This window comes from Sus scrofa, chromosome 6, assembly GCF_000003025.6.
Source record: "Sus scrofa isolate TJ Tabasco breed Duroc chromosome 6, Sscrofa11.1, whole genome shotgun sequence".
In the NCBI taxonomy this organism is placed as follows: Eukaryota; Metazoa; Chordata; class Mammalia; order Artiodactyla; family Suidae; genus Sus; species Sus scrofa.
This window is the reverse complement of record NC_010448.4, coordinates 159,274,983-159,294,982: the sequence shown is the minus strand read 5'-3', so window position 1 is coordinate 159,294,982 and position 20,000 is coordinate 159,274,983. Positions and strand designations below refer to the sequence as shown.

The 20,000-nt window shown below is 40.3% G+C and overlaps 1 protein-coding gene across 1 annotated transcript in view; it reads left to right on the top strand.

The window, feature by feature from the left end:
* SCP2 (sterol carrier protein 2) overlaps nucleotides 1-20,000 on the top strand; it is a 123,941-nt gene that overhangs the window by 20,003 nt on the left and 83,938 nt on the right. The window contains 1 exon segment of the mRNA NM_001168415.1: nucleotides 18,379-18,505. Within this exon segment, the coding sequence (NP_001161887.1) occupies nucleotides 18,379-18,505 (127 nt within the window).

The window sequence follows — 20,000 nt, the reverse complement described above, 5'->3', positions numbered from 1 at the left end:
ATATTTAGTTTTCCATAGTGGTTGTGCATTACATTCCCACCAACAGTGCAAGAGGGGTCCTTTTCTCCATACTTTCTCCAGCATTTGTTATTTGTGAACTTATTAATGAAAGCATTCTGACTGTGTGAGGTGTACCTCATAGTAGTTTTAATTGCATTTCTCAAAATTAGTGATGTGAGCATTTTTTCATGTGCCTGTTGGCCATCTGTATATCTGTATATCTTTTTTCTTTTCTTTTTTCTTTTTTTTTGTCTTTTTAGGGTCACACCCACACACATGGAGGTTCCAGGCTAGGGTTGAACCGGAGCTGTAGCTGCTGGCCTACACCACAGCTCACAGCAACGCTTACATTGTGTTTATCATTTATCCTCTGAGCGAGGTCTGGGATCAGAACCTGCATCCTCCTGGATACTAGTCAGATTTGTTTCTGCTGAGCCATGACAGGAACTCTTGTATGTCTTCTTTAGAGAAATGTCTATTCAGGTCTTTTGCCCATTTTCCATTGGGTGTTGGTTTTTGTTTATTTTGGAGTTGTTATAACACTGTGAGAAACTTTGCCCATCTGACTACTATAAACAGAGTTTGTGAAAGCTGAAAGGTGACATTGTATATAGATCCTGGTATTTTAGACAGTAAAAACCATAGAGATAATTTTTTCAACACCTTTATTTTGTGAAACTGATGTTCAGGAGGTAGATGATTGAATCTGAGGTTGACTGTCTATTTAATTTGAAAGTCATTCATTCATTATTCAAAAGTTAATTCACTCAACAAACTGAAGAACATCAATAATGTGAGACTTCTGTTTGTAACGGCAAAATATTTCATTTATTTATTTATTTATTTTTTTGTCTTTTGCTATTTTTTTGGGCCACTTCCGCGGCATATGGAGGTTCCCAGGCTAGGGGTTGAATCGGAGCTGTAGCACCGGCCTACGCCAGAGCCACAGCAACGCGGGATCCGAGCCGCGTCTGCAACCTACACCACAGCTCACGGCAACGCCGGATCGTTAACCCACTGAGCAAGGCAGGGACGAACCCAACCTCATGGTTCCTAGGCGATTCGTTAACCACTGAGCCACGACGGGAACTCCGCAAAAATTATTTCAATTTTTTCTCCTACTAAGGACAAATAAATGGAATATCCTAAGACAGTGAAGAGCTAACAAGAGAATGCCAGAAATTCAGCTCAGCATTTGAAGCAGCTTTTGCGTTGAAGGCCTTGCTGATCTGATAGCCTCCTAGAATGAAGAGGGAGGTGTCATAGCTCAGATCCTCCCAGATCAGAAGTTTAATGCTCACTCTCCACATGAAACTGGGTCTCCATTAAATTTATTTTAATTTTAAAATTCAAGTCTGGGGCACCGTCTGAAGGCATTAGCCTGCGTGGCCCCCTTTGCCTGGCAAAGCAATAAAGCTATTATTTCTCCTTTATTCCCCCCCAAATAAATAAAAATTCAAGTATAGTTGGTATACAACGTGTATAATTCTGCTGTACAGCAAAGTGACTTATCATCCAGATACATACATTCTTTTAAAAAATTTCCTTCTGTTACAGTTTTCCCAGGGGATTGGATATAGATCCCTGCTATACAATGGGACTTCATCTCTCTATCCTAAATGTAATAGTTAGGGGTAAAGCTTTTAGTGAGGGTGAACACAAGGTAAACACTCCCTCCTCTATGTTCTCTTTCCCCACTGTCATGAGATTATAGGGAGTGTTGCCTTGGCACTGAGCAGAGCAAGGAGGAAAAAAAGAGAAGGAAAAAAATAACCAGAAAAACCTTTCACTGAGAATTAATAAGCCACAGGCTGCGCCACGACGGGAACTCCTCATTTATTCATTTATTTACTCTCAATTTGTTATTTTCTTCTGTAGTTTTTGGCTTAGATATTCTTTTTCTCATTCCTTGAAGACTTCCTTTGAAAGTTAGGTTGTTTGAGATCTTTCATATTCTTAATGTAGGAGTTTATGTTATGAATTTCCTCTTAGGACTGCTTTTGCTATACCCATAAGTTTAGTATGTGTATTTTCATTTTCATTTGTTTCAAGATATTTTATGATTTTCTTTTGATTTTTTCTTGACATATCGCTTGATCAGTAACATGTTTAGTCTCCACATTATATTTGTAAATTTTTAGTTTCTTCTTATAATTCTTTTCTAATCGAAAACCACTGTACTTGGAAAAGACGCTTTCTATGATTTCAATCTTAAATTTTATTAGGATTGTTTGTCAGCAAAAATTAAAAAAAAAAAAAAAAAAAAAAGAGTTCCCATCATGGTGTAGAGGAAATGAATCCAGCTAGGAACCATGAGGTTCAGGTTCGATCCCTGGCCTCACTCAGTGGGTTAAGGATCCCCAGCTACAGCTCAGGTTCAACCCCTATCCTGGGAACCTCCATATGCTGCGGGTGCGGCCCTAAAAAGCAAAAATTAAAAAAAAAGAAGAATTGTTTGTGGCCTAACACATCTATACTGGAGAAATTCCATAGGTACTTGAGAAAATGTGTATTCTCTTCCTTTTGGTGGAATGTTCTGTAAATGTCTTAAGTCCATCTGCAACTAGTCTAGTATGGTTTTAAGCCCAGTGTTTCCTTTTTGATTTTCTCTCAGAATGATCTGTCCATTGATGAAAGTAGAGTCTTAAACTCCCCTAGTATTATGGATTGCTGTCTATTTCTCCTTTAGGTTCTGTATATTTGTTTTATATATTTAGGTGCTCCTGTGTTGGGTGCATAAATACTTACAAGTGTATATCCTCTTGTGGTTGAGTTCCTTTATCATTATTAATGACTTCTTATTTTCATTACAGTCTTTGTCTTATTTGGCTGATATAAATACAGTTACCCCTAATACAACATGCTTTTAAATACATGAGTCACTAAATGCAGATTTTTTTCAATGGTAATATAAGTACTACACAGCCCAGTTGTTTGAATTCACTGATGTGGAACTTGATATGGAGAACTCATATATAGATGCAGAGTTTCAAATTTTTTTTTTTTTTTTTTTTTTTTTTTAGGGCGCACCTGTGGCATATGGAGTTCCCAGGCTAGGGGTTGAATTGGAGCTTGTGCTGCTGGCTACGCCACGCCACGCAATGGGATCTGAGCCTTTTCTGCGCCACCCACAGCTCACGCAACGCTGGATCCTTAACCCACCGAGTGAGGTCAGAGATTGAACTGCATCCTCATGGATACTAGTTGGTTTGCTACCCACTGAGCCATGGCGGGAACTCCCAGACTATAAATTATGTGCACATTTCGACTGCATGAAGGGTCAGTGCCCTAATCCCATGATGTCAAGGTTCAGTTTGCCTAGGCACGCTAGCTTTCTTTGGTTTTCATTCGCGTGATTTCATCTCATCTCTTCACTTTCTGTGGTATCTACATCTGAAATGAGTCCATTTATCCACTCTGTGTTTTTGATTGGAGAATTTAGTCCGTTTACATTAAGTATTATTGATATGTGTGGACTTATTCCTACTTTGTTAACTGTTTTCTGGCTGTTTTGTAGGGTACAGGCATTATTTGAAGAGATAGTGGCGCCTATATTCTTGACTGACAAAGAATACTAATCTACAATTGAAAAGCCCAGTAGCTCCAAAGTAGGATAATAAAAAGAACATGTCTATAGACATGTCAGAGTGAACTGCAAAACAAAAATACAAAACAAAACAAAAACAAAAGAATAGTGGGGTGAGTATTAGTATTTCTTTTATGAAGACTATTACTAGAACAGGTTAGATATTGTTTGTATATCTATGGATATTGAGTTTGGTTATGTCAGCTTTATAATAATTTTGCATTTGTTTGTGGAAAAGCAATTAGAAAGTTATTAGAGCTGGTTTAAGCAATTTGAAGCAACTTGTAAGGCACTTTCTGACAATTAAAAGGCTAAGGGCCTTTTGAATTTGGTTATCAGCATGATTTTTATTTATTTATTTATTATTTTCAAATGATTTTTATTTTTCCATTATAGCTGGTTTACAGTGTTCTGTCCATTTTCTACTGCATAGCAAAGTGATCCAGTCACACATACACATATACATTCTTTTTCTCACATTATCTATGTCATGCTCCGTCATAAGTGATTACATAGGTCCCAGTGTTATACAGCAGGATTCATTGCTATCCATTCCAAGGCATACTTTGCATCTATTAACCCCAGATTCTATCATCCCATTCCCTCCCCTGCTTCTTAGCAACCAAAAGTCTGTTCTACAAGTTCTTGAGTTTCTTTCTGCCATAGTTAGATTCCAGATATAAGTGATTATGGTATTGTCTTTCTCTTTCTGACTTACCTCACTTAGTATGAGTCTCTAGTTCCATCCATATTGCTGCAAGATTTGCATAATTCTATAGCTACTTCTACATTTTCATAGCCACTGTTATGGGCACTGCCTATCTTAAATTTTATTTCCCTTGTAAGAGTCATAAGAAATGGAAAAATAAAGAAAAATAAGATAATAACATGTAATGATAATCATCATTAGGGATGTGGTAATTTAGCAAAAAAAAAGTTGAGATTGTTCTTATCTATAAATTTGTTTTACTCATTTCACTTATTTTTTGAGTATTTCATGTTAAAAATACAAGCAAAGATTTTTTAATTTCTGTATTATAATTATCACATGACTATTGTAATTACTTAGCATTGCTTCTATATTGGGCATTTAGATTTTTCTTTATTATTATTGTAAATTTTGCTATGATGACACAATTTCAACAGTATTTTTCTATTCTTGATTATTTTCTTAGGCTAGATTCCAAAGCGATATGTTAGTGAAATATAAACTTTTCATTTAAAGAATGATAACTTATAATTTTCAAAAAAGGATAGAAATCCAAGCAATCCAAAGGAGAAGAAAAATTTTTCCAAATCCCACTATCATAACACCTATTTGGAGTGAGAGAGAGAGAAGGAGAGGGGAAGGAAGGAGGAGGGAGAGTTATATTTTTTCCTTTTCTTATAAGGCCATCAATCCTAAACAGTAGGACCCACCCTTATGACCTAATTTAACCTTAATTACCTCCAAAAGCCCTTTTTTCCCCAAATACAATAACACTGGGGGTTAGGGTGTCAACATGACTTAGGAGGACACAGTTGAGTCCATAGAAATGAAGGTCCCAATTTTGCCATATCTTGTCAAACTTGTTGATGTCTGTCTGTTTCATCATAGCTACCCTAGTGGATGTGCAGTAGTATCTCCTTGTGGTTTGGTTTGCATTTCCATGATGACTAATGATGTTGAATATTTTCATATCTATAGTGGCCATTTTGTATGTCTTTGGAGAAATATCTGTTCAGATCCTTGTCCATTTTAAAATTAGGTTGTCTTTTTTTTTTCTTTCATTTTTGCCATACTTGTGATGTGTGGAAGTTCCTGGGCCAGGGATTAAACCCAAACCATAGCAGTGACCCTATCTGCTGCAATAATGCTAGATTCTTAACCTGCTGTGCCACAGAGAACTCCGTAGATTGTTTTTTTTTTTTTTTTTTAGGTTATTATTATAAATTATTTTATTTTATTTTGGTTTTTTGCGAATTCTTGGGCCACTCCCAGGCTAGGGGTCGAATCAGAGCTGTAGCCACCGCCTACGCCAGAGCCACAGCAACGCGGGATCCGAGCCGCGTCTGCAGCCTACACCACAGCTCACGGCAACGCCGGATCCTTAACCCACTGAGCAGGCCAGGGATCGAACCTGAAACCTCATGGTTCCTAGCGGATTCGTTAACCACTGAGCCACAACGGGAACTCCCGTAGATTGTTTTTTTTATTATTGAGTTGTAAGAGTTCTTTTTTTCTTTTTTCTTTTGTCTTTTTGCCTTTTCTAGGGCCGCTCCTGCAGCATATGGAGATTCCCAGGCTAGGGTCTAATCGGAGCTGTACCTACTGGCCTAGGCCACAGCCGCAACAACAGCGGATCCTTAACCCACTGAGCAGGTCAGGATTGATCCTGCATCCTCATGGATGCTAGTCAGATTCGTTAACTGCTGAGCCACAGTGGGAACTCCTGTTTGTAATTTTCATTGTGATTTCTTCTTTCACCCATGTGTTAGAAGTATGTTGGTTAGTTTCCTAATATTTGGGCATTTTCCAGATACTTTTCTCTTATTTGTTTCTTTCTTTTCTTTCTTTTTTTTGGCCACATGTTGGCATGTGGAAATTTCCAGGCCAGTGATCATACTTGCGCCATAGGAGCAACCTGAGCCATAGCAGTGAAAATGCAGGAGCCTTAACCCTCTGGTCTACCAGAGAACTCCCTGTTACTTCTTTCTATTTTTATTATCTGTGATCAGAGAATGTACTTTATTTTATTTTATTTTTTGTCCTTTGTCCTTTCAGGCCATACCCATGGCATATGGAGGTTTCTAGGCCAGGGGTCTAATTGGAGCTACAGCTGCCAGCCTACGCCAGAGCCACAGCAACGCAGGATCTGAGTCATGTCTGCAACTTACACCACAGCTCATGGCAATGCCGATCCTTAACCCACTGAGCAAGGCCAGGGATGGAACCCGCAACCTCATGGTTCTAGTCAGATTCATTTCCACTGTGGCACGACAGGAACTCCGAGAGAATGTACTTTATATGATGTGAATACCTTTTAATTTATTGAGACTTTTTGGGCTCAAAATATGATCTTTTTGGAAAGGAATATTAAAAAAATCCCCTTTATGGGAATGTAAATATATGTATACTGGGTCACTTTGCTATACAGCAGAAATTGGTACAATATTGTAAACACCTATACTCTAATAAAACTTTTTTTAATTATTAAAAAAATCCCTTTTAAAATCACATCAAAAGGGAGTTCCTTTTCTGCCTCAGCAGGTTAAGAACCCAACTAGTGTCCATGAGGACGTGGGTTTAGTCCTTGGCCTCACTCAGTGGGTTAAGGATCCATGTTGCTGCAAGCTGTGGTGTAGGTCACAGATGTGGGTTCAGATCCTGTGTTGCTGTAGCTATGGCATAGGCCAGCAGCTGCAGTTCCAATTTGACTCCTAACTGGAAACTTCCACATGCTATACATAAAAAAGCAAAAGAAAAAAAAAAAGAAAATCACATCAAAAAATAAAATATTTAGGAATAAACCTGACCATGGAGGTGAAAGACTTATATGCTGAGAACTATAAACATTAAGAAAGAAACCTGAAGGTGGAGTTCCCATCATGGTGCAGTGGAAACAAATCCGACTAGGAACCGGGAGGTTGCAGGTTCCGTCCCTGGCTTGCTCAGTGGGTTAAGGATCCGGCATTGCTGTGAGCTGTGGTATAGGTCACAGACACAGGTTGGATCTGGCGTTGCTATGCTGTGGTGTAGGCAACGGCTACAGCTCCGATTAGACCCCTAGCCTGGGAACCGCCATATGCCGCAGGTGCGGCCCTAAGAAGACAAAGACAAAAAAAAAAAAAAGAAAACTGATTTTTTATTTTAAAGGAAACTGAAGGTGATTCAAATAAATGGAAAGATATCTCATGCTCTTAGACTGGAAGATTAATATTGTTAAAGTGGCCATACTACCTGAAGCAATCTACAGATTTAATGTGATCTCTGTCAAATTACCCACGATATTTTCACAGAATTAGAATAATTATAAAATGTATGTGGAATAATAAAAGACCCCAAATTGCCAAATCCATCCTGAGGAAAAAGAACCTTGAGAACTTAGGAATATTACAAAGCTGTAGTCATCAAAACAGCATGGAAATTCCCTGGTGGCTTAGTGATTAAGATTCAGTGTTGTTACTGCTGTGGCTTGGGTTTGACCTGTGGCCAGGATTTCTGCATGCCATGGGTGCAGCCAAAAACAAAAACAAAAAACAAAACAGATATATGGATCCATGGAACAGAATAAGAGTCTAGAAATAAACCCAAAAACCTGTGGTCAATTAATCTTTGACAAATAGGCAAGAATATACAATGGAGAAAAGATAGTCTCTTCAGCAAATGGTGCTGGGAAAGTTGGACAGTCACATGTAAATAAATGAAATTAGAATGCATCCTCAAACCAGACACCATAAAACTCCTAGAGGAGAGCACAGGCAAAACATTCTCTGCCATAAATTGTGTCAGAATGAGACCTAATCAAACTTATAAGCTTTGGTACAGCAAAGAAAACTCAGCAACAAAAACCAAACAACCCAATCAGAAATGCGCTGGGAGTTCCCGTCGTGGCACAGTGGTTAACGAATCCGACTAGGAACCATGAGGTTGCGGGTTCGGTCCCTGCCCTTGCTCAGTGGGTTAACGATCCGGCGTTGCCGTGAGCTGTGGTGTAGGTTGCAGACGCGGCTCGGATCCCACGTTGCTGTGGCTCTGGTGTAGGCCGGTGGCTACAGCTCCGATTGGACCCCTAGCCTGGGAACCTCCATATGCCGCAGGAGCGGCCCAAGAAATAGCAAAAAAAGACAAAAAAAAAAAAAAAAAAAAAAAAAAAAAAGAAAGAAAATGGGCTGAAGATCTAAATAGACATTTCTCCAAAGAATTACATACAGATGACCAACAGGCACATGAAAAGATGTTGACATCGCTAATTATTAGAGAAATGCAAATCGAAACTACAATGAGCTACCACCTTACATGGGTCAGAATGGCCATCATTAAAAAGTCTACAAATAACAAATGCTGGAGAAGGAAAAGGGAAACCTCCTGTACTGTTGGTGGGAATGTAAACTATTGCAGCTGCTATGAAAAGCAGTATGGCGGTTCCTCAAAAAACTAAAAATAGAGTTGCCATATGATCCAGCAATCCCATTCCTGGTCATATATCCAGACAAAACTTTAATTCAAAAAATTGAATGCTTCCCTATGTTCATAGTAGCACTATTCACAATAGCCAAGGCATGGAAACAACCTAAATGTCCATTGACAGATGAATGGTTAAAGATATGGTACATACACACAATGGAATACTACTCAGCCATAAAAAAGAATGAAATATGCCATTTGCAGCAATGTGGATGGACCTAGAGGTTAAGGTACTAAGTGAAGTAAGTCAGAGAAAGACATACCATATATATCACTCATATGTGGAATCTAAAAACATGATTCAAATAATCTTATCTACAAAACAGAAATAGACTCATAGACATAGAAAGCAAACTATGGTTACCAAAGGGGAAAGGGAGTGGGGGAGGGATAGATTAGGAGTTTGGATAGCAGATGCAAACTATGTATAGAGAGAGACTGGGTAGACAATGGGATCCTATTGTATAGCACAGGGAGCTATAGTCAATAAGTTATACTTCAATAACATACATCTTAAAAATATATGATCTGTTTTGGAAGATGTGTGTGGTGAAAAGAATACTGTTGTTGGGGAGGGTGTTCTATAAAGTCTAAGTCAAATTGGTTGATAGTATTGATTGTCTTGTATGTCCCTACTAATTTTTGTGTCTACCTGTATGTCAGTTACTGAGAAGGGGGGTAATGAGATCTCCTGCTAAATCTGTGGATTTGTCTACTTCTTTCAACTTTTGCTTCATGTATTTCAAATCTCTCTTACTAGGTATGTTAACATTTAGGATTGTTGTGTCCTTGATAAATTGACCCCTTCATCACTGTGAGATGATGTGAAGTGTGCTATATCATGAAACTGAAAATACATTCATGAAAGTTTGTATGGACCCCTCCATTTGTCAGACCCTACCCTTTGAAGGCATGATTTGAAGGATTTTAGGCTATTTATAAGAATTTATCTCTTGTAGTGCTATTTGATCTTATCTGTTTTGTCTGCTATTAACATAGCCATTTCGACTTTCTTTTAAGTAGAATTAGGATTATCTTTTTTGTCCTTTTATCTATTTCTGTCTTTATATTTGACTTAGGTTTTTGTAGACAGAATTTAGTTGAGTCTTGCTTTTTACCCAATATAATAATCACTGCCTTTTAATTGGACTTTTTAAATCCTTCTCACTTAATGTGGTTATTGATATAGTTGGGTTTGAGTTAGTGGTTAGCTGAAACGGTTGTCTACTGGCTTATACCAGCTTGCAAGTTCTGATTTTGCATCTTTGCTTTCAGTGACATCATGCTGGTGGATTCACATTGGCCAGGCTGGGAGTATTTACACCACAGAAATTGTCAGATGCTACAATAAGGCCTCCTTTACCCTCCATGAACCTATTAAACCTTTATTAGGACACCACTGATTTAAATCTGAAATCTTTCTACTTGTTTTTTCTTTCTTTTTTTTGGCCACCCTGTGGCATATGGAGCTCCCAGGCCAGGGATCAGATCTGAGCTGCAGCCTCGAACTAAGCTGCAACTGCAGCAACACCCGATACTTAACCCACTGTGCCAGGCCGGGGATCAAACCCATGTCCCAGGGCTCCCAAGATGCTGCTGATCCCATTGTACCACAGTGGAAGCTCCTCTGCTTGTTTTCTTTCTGTTCAATATCTTCTTTATTCTTTGTATTATTGAGAATTTTTATAACTTTATTTTGTCTTTTTTATGACATATTAACTATACCTTTCGTGTTTTGCTTTTGGCAGTTGCTTTAGGGTTTACAGTATGCATCTTTATTCACTAACCAACTTAAGTAATGTTATAACCATTCACTATAGTATGACATGAACCTTACAAAGTATTTTTCTTTTTTTTTTTTTGGGCTGCACCTGTGGCATTTGCAAGTTCCCAGGCTAGGGGTCCAATTGGAGGTGAAGCTGCTGGCCTACACCACAGTCACAGCAACAGAGGATCCAAGCCGCATCTGTGACTTACATCACACCTCACGGCGATGCCAGATCCTTAACCCACTGAGCGAAGCCAGCGATCAAACCTGCATCCTCATGGATACTAGTCAGGTTCGTTAACCACTGAGCCACGATGGGAACTCCTCTTTGGTTACTTTTAAGATTTTTTCTTTATCACCAGTTTTGAACAATTTTGTTATGATATACCTTGGCATAATTCGATCATGTTTCTTATGCTTGGGGTTTGTTAAGTTCTTGGGTATGTGGGTTAGAGATCTGTCATCAGATTTGGACTTTTTTTTTTTTTTTTTTGTCTTTTTGTCTTTTTTTGTTGTTGTTGTTGCTATTTCTTGGGCCGCTCCCGCGGCATATGGAGGTTCCCAGGCTAGGGGTTGAATCGGAGCTGTAGCCACCGGCCTACGCCAGAGCCACAGCACGCGGGATCTGAGCCGCGTCTGCAACCTACACCACATCTCACGGCAATGCCGGATCGTTAACCCACTGAGCAAGGGCAGGGACCGAACCTGCAACCTCATGGTTCCTAGTCGGATTCGTTAACCACTGCGCCATGACGGGAACTCCCCAGATTTGGACATTTTTAATGCATTATGCCTTAAATATTTTTTTCTGACTTTCTTCTCCATCTTCTCTTTTTCTCAGACTCCAATTACATATCTACTAACCTTGTTAATTATTCCACAATTCACTCATTTTATTCTTTTTTCTCTTCATGTTTTGTTACTCTTTTAAGTTTACTAATCTATGCTGTGCCTAATCTTCCATTAATTTCGCTGAGCTTACTGGTTTTTTTTTTTTTTTTTTTTTTTTTTTTTTTTTTTTTTGTCTTTTTAGGGCTGCACTCATGGCATGTGGAAGTTCCCAGGCTAGGGGTTGAATTGGAGCTGCAGCCACTACGCCACAGCCACAGCAATGCAGGATCCAAGCCGTGTCTGTGACCTATACCACAGCTCACGGCAATGCTGGATCCCTAACCCACTGAGTGAGGCCAGGGGTCGAACCCACCACCACTGAGCCCCTACTGAGTTTACTTTTCATTTCAGTGTGTATTTTATTTTTAAGATACACACTGAAGGTTTTTTTTTAAATTTTTATATCTTCCATAACTATCTTTTCTCATTCCTACTTTCTTTTACCTTCTTGGACAGATGGAGTGTATTTACAGTAACTGTTTCAATGTTCTTACCTACTAACTCTATCATCTGTGCAATTTCTTTTTTTTTTTTTGAAATTTTATTTTATTTTTTTTACAGAGTAAAATACATATATTTAAACACAATTACATTCACACAGATTATTATATCATGGATCTTAAGAAACAGATTAAGTGACTCCCTCTGGAGAAATGGAATGGAAAATATGCTGAGACAAATAGGAAATTTATTCTATACTTTATCCCATTTTGTATGGCTTTCATCCTTACTATTTAGTATTATCTATTACATTTCAATTTTTCCTTAAAAATTAGCATTATATTAAAATTGTTATATTATGCAACTAAAATTTATAAAGAAGAAAGCCTTATATACCATTAAATATTTTATATAGCATAATAAAAAGAATAACAACTGGTAAGAATAACAAAAATAATATACCCTCTGAAAATAAGTAAAATATTAAATGCATAAATTGGTTAAAAAACAGTGTAACTATATAAATATGTCTTCACAATTTGTTACATCTTATTGAATCTTCAATATAGGCATTACAACATTCTAGGTGATGTGATAAACAAGACATTATAGACCTTACATTGTACCATGGAGAGAAATGGTTATTAATAATACAGTTGTAGAACTGTATTATTTAATTGTACAGTTGCATTATTTAATTATAATTATCATAAATTCTTTGATGGAGAGGAAGTCAGAATCAGATGTAGGAAGACTTCAGCATTCTGAGAATGGAGTCAAATGACCTCTTTTATGGTGGATTATGCACTTATTTACTATGAGATATATTTCTTCTCCACAGATTCCTTGTTTGTGTATCAATTGTAGATTTTTTGTTTGCAGTTATTCTGAAGTTTTGATACAAGAGTCTATATGTATATGAGATTGTTTTAAGTTGTTTTCTTAATTGCAAGTTCATCTCCAGTGTCCTGCATTTGTACCCACCCCTTCTCATGATTTCTGATTTTGGTGGTATAATTGTGCATGGATGATTTCGTATCTTTATATATACCTTTACTGGTGAGCCTTGTCATGTGTGGAATTTTTGTTTTCTGTTGCTTTCTTGTCTTTTCTGCCTAGAGAAGTTCCTTTAGTAATTGTTGTAAGGCTGGTTTAGTGTTGCTGAATTCTCCTAGCTTTTGCTTATCTGTGAAGGTTCTGATTTCCCCTTCAAATCTGAAGGAGAGCCTTGCTGGGTAGAGTAATCTTGGTTGGAGGTTTTTTCCTTTCATCATGTTAAGTATATCATGCCACTCCTTTCTGGCCTGCAGAGTTTCTGCTAAAAAATCTGCCAATAACCTTATTGGGTTCCCTTGTATGTTACTTGTTTCTTTTCCCTAGCTGCTTTCAAGATTTTCTGTCTTTAATTTTGGTCAGTTTGATTAATATGTGTCTCAGTGTATTCCTCCTTGGGTTTATTTTATATGGTACTCGTTGTGCTTCCTGGATTTGAGTGAGTGGTTCCTTTCCCATGTTAGGGAAGTGTTCGGCTATTATCTCTCGGAATATTTTTTCTGTTCCCTTCTCTCTCTCTTCTCCTTCTGGCACCCCTATAATATGGATGTTGGTGCGTTTAACATTGTTCCAGAGTTCTCTGAGACTCTCTTCATTTCTTTTCAATCTTTTTTCTCTTTCTGTTCTGCATCCGTAATTTCCACTAATCTGCCCTCCACCTCGCTTATTCCTTCTTCTGCCTCCTGTATTCTGCTGTTAGCTGCTTCTAGTGAATTTTTATTTCAGTTATTGTATTTTGCATCTCTTCTTGCTTAAGTTTTATATCTTGCATTTCTTTGCTCAGTGTTTGCTGTAAATTATCCCCTTTGCCTCCAGTTTATTTCCAATGCCTGGCGTCATCTTCAGCATCATCAGTCTGAAGTCTGGAGGCTAAGAATCTCCTCCTCGCTTAGCTAATTTTCTGGGGTTTTTCCTTTCTCCCTCATCTGAGTTATAGTTCTCTGTCTTTTCATTTTTATAGGTTTTTAGTGTGGTGACCTTTTGACAGATAATAGAGTTGTAGCCTCCCTTCCTTCTGATGTCTGCCCCCCTGTGGCTGAAGTCGGTTTGGGGGGGCTTGCTGTAGGCTTCCTGATGGGTGGGGCTGATGCCTGCCCCCTGGTAGGTGGAGCCGATTCTAATCCCTCTGGTGGGTGGGGCTTAGTCTCCGGCTGGGTTTAGAGGCAGCTGTGTGCCTGAGGGGTCTTTAGGCAGCCTGTTTACTGAGGGGCGGGGCTGTGATCCCACCTGGATTGTTGTTTGCCCTGGAGCTTCTCAGTGCTGCCTGACAGGGGGGGCCAGATTTTCCCAAAGTGGCCACCTCCAGAGAAAGGCAGCTGCTGAATATTCCCAAGAGCTTTTCTTTCAATATCCTTCCCTCAGAACAAGCCACATTCACCCCTGTTTTCCCAGGATGTCCTCCAAGAACTGCTGTCAGGTTTGACCCAGATTCCCATGGAGACTTTGCTTTGCCCTGGGACCCAGTGCACGTGAACGTCCGTGTGCGCCTTTTAAGAATGGGGTCTCCATTTCCCCAGTTCTGTGGAGCTCCTGTGCACAAGCCCCACTGACCTTCAATGCCAGATGCTCCAGGGCTCTTTCTCCCAGTGCCAGATCCCCGCAAGTGAGGGTTTGATGTGGGGCTCAGAACTCTCACTCCTGTAGGGGAGTCCCTCTCTGTGAACCAGTTAGTTTTCAGTCTCTGGAGCTTCCCACCTGGGAGGTATGGGGTTGTTTATATCACGAAATCGCCCCTCCTACCTCTTGATGTGGCCTCCTCTTTTTCTTCTGGAGTAGGGTATCTTTTTTAAGGTTTCCAGTCCATTTGGGTGGAGATTGCTCAGCCTTTAGTTGTAAATTTTGTTGTTTTTAGGAGGGAAGTTGAGCTCCAGGTCTTTTATTCCTCCATCTTAATCCTCACTCTTATCATCTGTGCAATTTCTATTGATCGATTAATCCACTCTTTGCAAGTTGTACTTCTGTTTCATTGCTTGCCTTATGATTTCTGATTGAATGCTAGCATTGTAAATTTTACTTTGTTAGATGTTGAATTTTTTTTTTTTTTTTGGTCTTTTTAGGGCCGCACCAGTGGCATATGGAAGTTCCCAGGCTAGGGGTCTAATTGGAGCTGTTGCTGCCGGCCTACGCCAGTGCCACAGCAACACAGGATCCATGCCGAGTCTGCAACCTACACCACAGCTCATGGCAACGCAGGATCCTCAACCACTGAGCAAGGCCAGGGATCAAACCCACAACTTCATGGTTCCTAGTCAGATTCGTTGACCACTGCGCCATGACGGGAACTGCCAGATGTTGAATTTTTATGTTCTGTTAACTGTTATAGGGTTTTGTTCTGGGGTAGTTGTTTTGTTCTGTCAGCTGCTCCAGCAGAACATGGAAATTCTCAGGCCAGGGATCCAACCTGAACCACAGCTGCAACCTATGCCACAGCTGCAGCAATGCTGGATCCTTCACCCACAGCACCAGGCTGGGGGTTGAACCTATGCTGCCACAGAGACAATGTCGGATCCTTAATCCACTGTGCCCCAGTGGGAACTCCTGGGGTAATTGTTTTTTTGAAATGGTTTGATCCTTTTGAGGTTTGCTTTTACGCTTTGCTAGGTACAATCAGAACAGTCTTTATCATTCTTCTAAGGCTAAACTGATCTTGCTACTCAGGATTCTGCTGATGCCCCAAGTGTTCGGAGATCTTTCCATTGTGGTTTTGGGAATAAGAACTATATCTGGCCCTGTGGGAACACTGGGCATGTTCTGCCTGCTTCTTTCCAGTGATTCTTTCCCTAGTCTCAGTAGTTTCCTCATGCTCATGTGTTGATCAGACTCACTGAAGACTCAAGGGGAACTCTCTTCAGATCTTCAGAGAGCTCTCTCTCTCTCTCTCTCCTTTCATTGCTCTCCTCTGTGAATTCTAGATGCCATGGTCTCTCTAAACTGTTTCTTCGGTTGGAGCTTGCTGGACTCCGTGCTACTTTCCCCTGCTCTTGCCAGGTAGTAATTTGGGGCCGGTCGTAATGCTCACCATGCTCATTTCCCTTCATTCAGAGATTGCTGTGCTGGGCTTTATGTTCACCATTGTCTGAAAACAGCTGCTTTGTATATTTTGTCCAGGTTTTTAATTGTTTAATCGTGGCTCAGTGGTTAACGAATCCGACTAGGAACCATGAGGTTGCGGATTCGATCCCTGCCCTTGCTCAGTGGGTTAACGATTCGGTGTTGCCGTGAGCTGTGGTGTGGGTCGCAGACACAGCTCAGATCCCGCGTTGCTGTGACTGTGGTGTAGGCCGGTGGCTACAGCTCCGATTCGACCCCTAGCCTGGGAACCTCCATATGCTGAGGGAGCAGCCCTAGAAAGGGTAAAAGGGGAGTTCCCGTCATGGCGCAGTGGTTAACGAATCCGACTAGGAACCATGAGGTTGCGGGTTTGGTCCCTGCCCTTGCTCAGTGGGTTAAGGATCCGCGTTGCCGTGAGCTGTGGTGTAGGTTGCAGATGCGGCTCGGATCCCGCGTTGCTGTGGCTCTGGCGTAGGCCGGTGGCTACAGCTCCGATTCAACCCCTAGCCTGGGAACCTCCATATGCCGCGGGAGCGGCCCAAGAAATAGCAACAACAACAACAACAACAAAAAAAGACAAAAAGACAAAAAAAAAAAAAAAAAGAAAGGGTAAAAGGACAAAAAAAAAAAAAAAAAAAAAAAAAAAAATAGAAGGGTGCATCTGGTTCCTGTAGTCTGTCTTGACTAGAAGCAGAAGTTGTGTTCTGTTTTCCCTCACATTCCTTTTTAACTTGGATGTGAACATTTTTTTTATTTAAAACATTTTTTCTTTTAAGATTTCTTTTGAGGAGTTCCCATCATGGCGTAGTGGTTAACGAATCCAACTAGGAACCATGAGGTTGCAGGTTTGGTCCCTGCCCTTGCTCAGTGGGTTAACGATCCGGCGTTGCCGTGAGCTGTGGTGTAGGTCGCAGACATGGCTCGGATCCCGCGTTGCTGTGGCTCTGGCGTAGGCCGGTGGCTACAGCTCCGAAGACCCCTAGCCTGGAACCTCCATATGCCGCAGGAGCGGCCCAAGAAATGGCAGAAAAAAAAAAAAAAAAAGACAAGACTTCTTTTGACAAAAAATTCTACCTGCAGAAACTCAAACACATCATTAGGTGTACTTATTTTTTAAGATTTCTAATTTCGCAGATTCCACAGGACCCATTTATCAGCTCATTTTATCTTTAGCCTTTGGATGGTCAAGTCGCCTACCATATCTAATGAAGTAATTTTCTTCCTTTAAGTCTGTTTTTCTTAATCCTAATTTTGTTTCATAGCATTCCCTTTAGAACTCCTTTGAAGACTAACAGAAATCTCCATTTATTTCATTCAACAATTATTTATGGAATGTTTACTGTGTAGAAGGCCACGTGCTCGGCATTGGATATACACACAGAGGTGTATGAACAAGTTCCTGCCCTCGGGGAGTTTATAGTCTGGTAGATAAACTCACTGGAAACATTTAGCTTTCCTTTAGGAGAATATTTTCAGTAGGAACTGTATTTTTCTTTTCTAGAGCCGTGAAAGCAGAGGGGAGGGCCCTTTGAGCATGACATTATCTTAATCCTAATTCACTCTTTTTCTCAAAGACTCAAACCTATTCCTGCCTCAGCATCCTATTCTTTCCCTCTGCCTAAAAGGCTCCTCTCCCAAAGTCATCCAAATAACTTCCTCCTACTCCTTCTCATACCTGCTCAAATGCCCTATTATCAGTGAGACTTCCCTTGAGTATTTTTTATAAAATAGTACTTCCCACCTTCCATCTTTATCCCTTTGCTTGGATTTATTCTTTATGGCATGACTACTTACATTCTAATTAATTTTCATTCTCGTTTCCTTCTGTCCCCTCCTCCCTCACAGGCCAGGTGAGCAGGGACTTTATCTCCTTTGTTTACTGTCTTATCCCCTGCTTCTTTTTTGTGTGTGTGTCTTTTTGCCGTTTCTAGGGCCGCTCCCGCAGCACATGGAGGTTCCCAGGCTAGGGGTCTAATCGGAGCTGTAGCCACCAGTCTACACCAGAGCCACAGCAACGCAGGATCCGAGCCGTGTCTGTGACCTACACCACAGCTCACACAACACCGGATCCTTAACGCACTGAGCGAGGCCAGGGATCCAACCTGCAACCTCATGGTTCCTAGTCGGATTCGTTAACCACTGAGCCACAACGGGAACTCCTATCCCCTGTATCTTGAGTAGTTATTTGCGTGTTTGAGATGCTTTATATGTGTTTGAAAGAATACATACCTCTTTGGTCACTAGATGATTTTTCCTTTCCATGTTTCCCTGCGAAACATGTTCTGACTGATTTTATTCACTGATTTTATTTTTGGCTTATCCACCCTTTGACTATGCAAATGTCGTAGTAACACTGTAATAGTTAAAAGAGATCTTTAGCATGTCTAAGACTTATTAAATGTTTTTTTTCCCCTTTCTTAGTTTGCAAATAGGACCAATCCAATAGATAAGCATGTTGAAGTCATGATTAACAAGTATGGATTATCTCCGCATCCATTTGCTGCTCAGCTGTTTGGGCATGCTGGAATAGAGCACATGGAAAAATATGGTATGTTAAAAAAACATTAAGCCTTATTGGTAGTTATATACATGTGTGGGAACCAATTGGTATTTATTTAAGAACTACGGTGAATGCTGGGATGTATAAAATATGAAATGATTTTTCATTGGAGTTGAAGAAATAGTCTGTATAGAATTTAGTTGTAGAAGAGTATTTTATACATGGGATGTCATATGGGAAGTGCTTAGAATGCTCCAAAATAAGACATTGAAATAGGAAAAATACCATAAATCTAGTCTTCTTTACTCATGGTCGATCAGTTGAGGCTTCTCTGTTCTGAATGTGGTAATGAGAGTTAAAGCTTGCTGTTGGTAGTAGATGCATATTCGAGCCAAATTTTATTCTCGGTACTTGAATCCATCAGGAGTCCTTCATCATCTGTCAATTCATAGTGTTTTATGAGATTTAAATTTCAAAGTTGACTTTTATTTTGTAGGTAAATATCCTAGCTTTTTGGGGGGAATTGGGGGTAGCACCCTCAGCAAATGGAGGTTCCCAGGCGAGGGGTCAAGTGGGAGCTGTAGCCGCTGGCCTACGCCACAGGCACAGCAACCGGGATCCGAATTGTGTTTGTAACCTACACCACAGCTCATGGCAACGCCCGATCCTTAGCCCACTGAGCGAGGCCAGGGATCGAACCCGAAACCTCATGATGCCTAGTTGGATTCGTTTCCGCTGTGCCATGACGGGAGTGCCAAAGACCATCTCTTAATTTGAGCATCTTTTACCACTTTGAGAGGCTGAGAATTCTCAAAACTATCAAGTCCTGAATCCTTTTTGTTTAATGGTTCTTTCCTCAGCGCGGGACTGTAGGATTTTACTAGTAGTGGCAAGAAGAAAGCATGTGGCAGTTTCAATATTTTGCTTATTATCTAGTTTCTACAAAACTGCAGGACATACTGTAATTTCTACTTCAATAGTAACAGGGGTCTCCTTTCCTTCAGTTTTCAGTAAGGTTTTGTCTTTTGGCGAACCCTCTCCTACAGCATCCTCAAAAGACCCGAGGCTACTGCTAATACGTCTTCAAAGCACTTTAGGCCCTTGCTAGCAATTGTTCCAAACTTTGGAACTAGAGTGGTTTCAAAGCCATTCACATATTTTATGTTTTTGTTCAGTATAACTTGACATCTACCGTTAGTCTGCTTGGGCTGACATAGCAAAATATCATCGACTGGGTGGATCAAACAACGGACATTTGTTTTTCATGGTTCTAGAGGCTGGGAAGTCCAGCGTCAACATGCAAGATAGGGTTTGGAGTTCCTGTCGTGGTTCAGTGGAAGCGAATCCAACTAGGAACCATGAGATTGTGGGTTCGATCCCTGGCCTTGCTCAGTGGGTTAAGGATCCGGCATTGCTGTGAGCTGTGGTGTAGGTCACAGACGCAGCTTAGATCCTGCATTGCTGTGGCTGTGGCGTAGGCCGGTGGCTGTGGCTCTGACGCGACCCCTAGCGTGGGCACCTCCATATGTCACAAGTGCAGCCC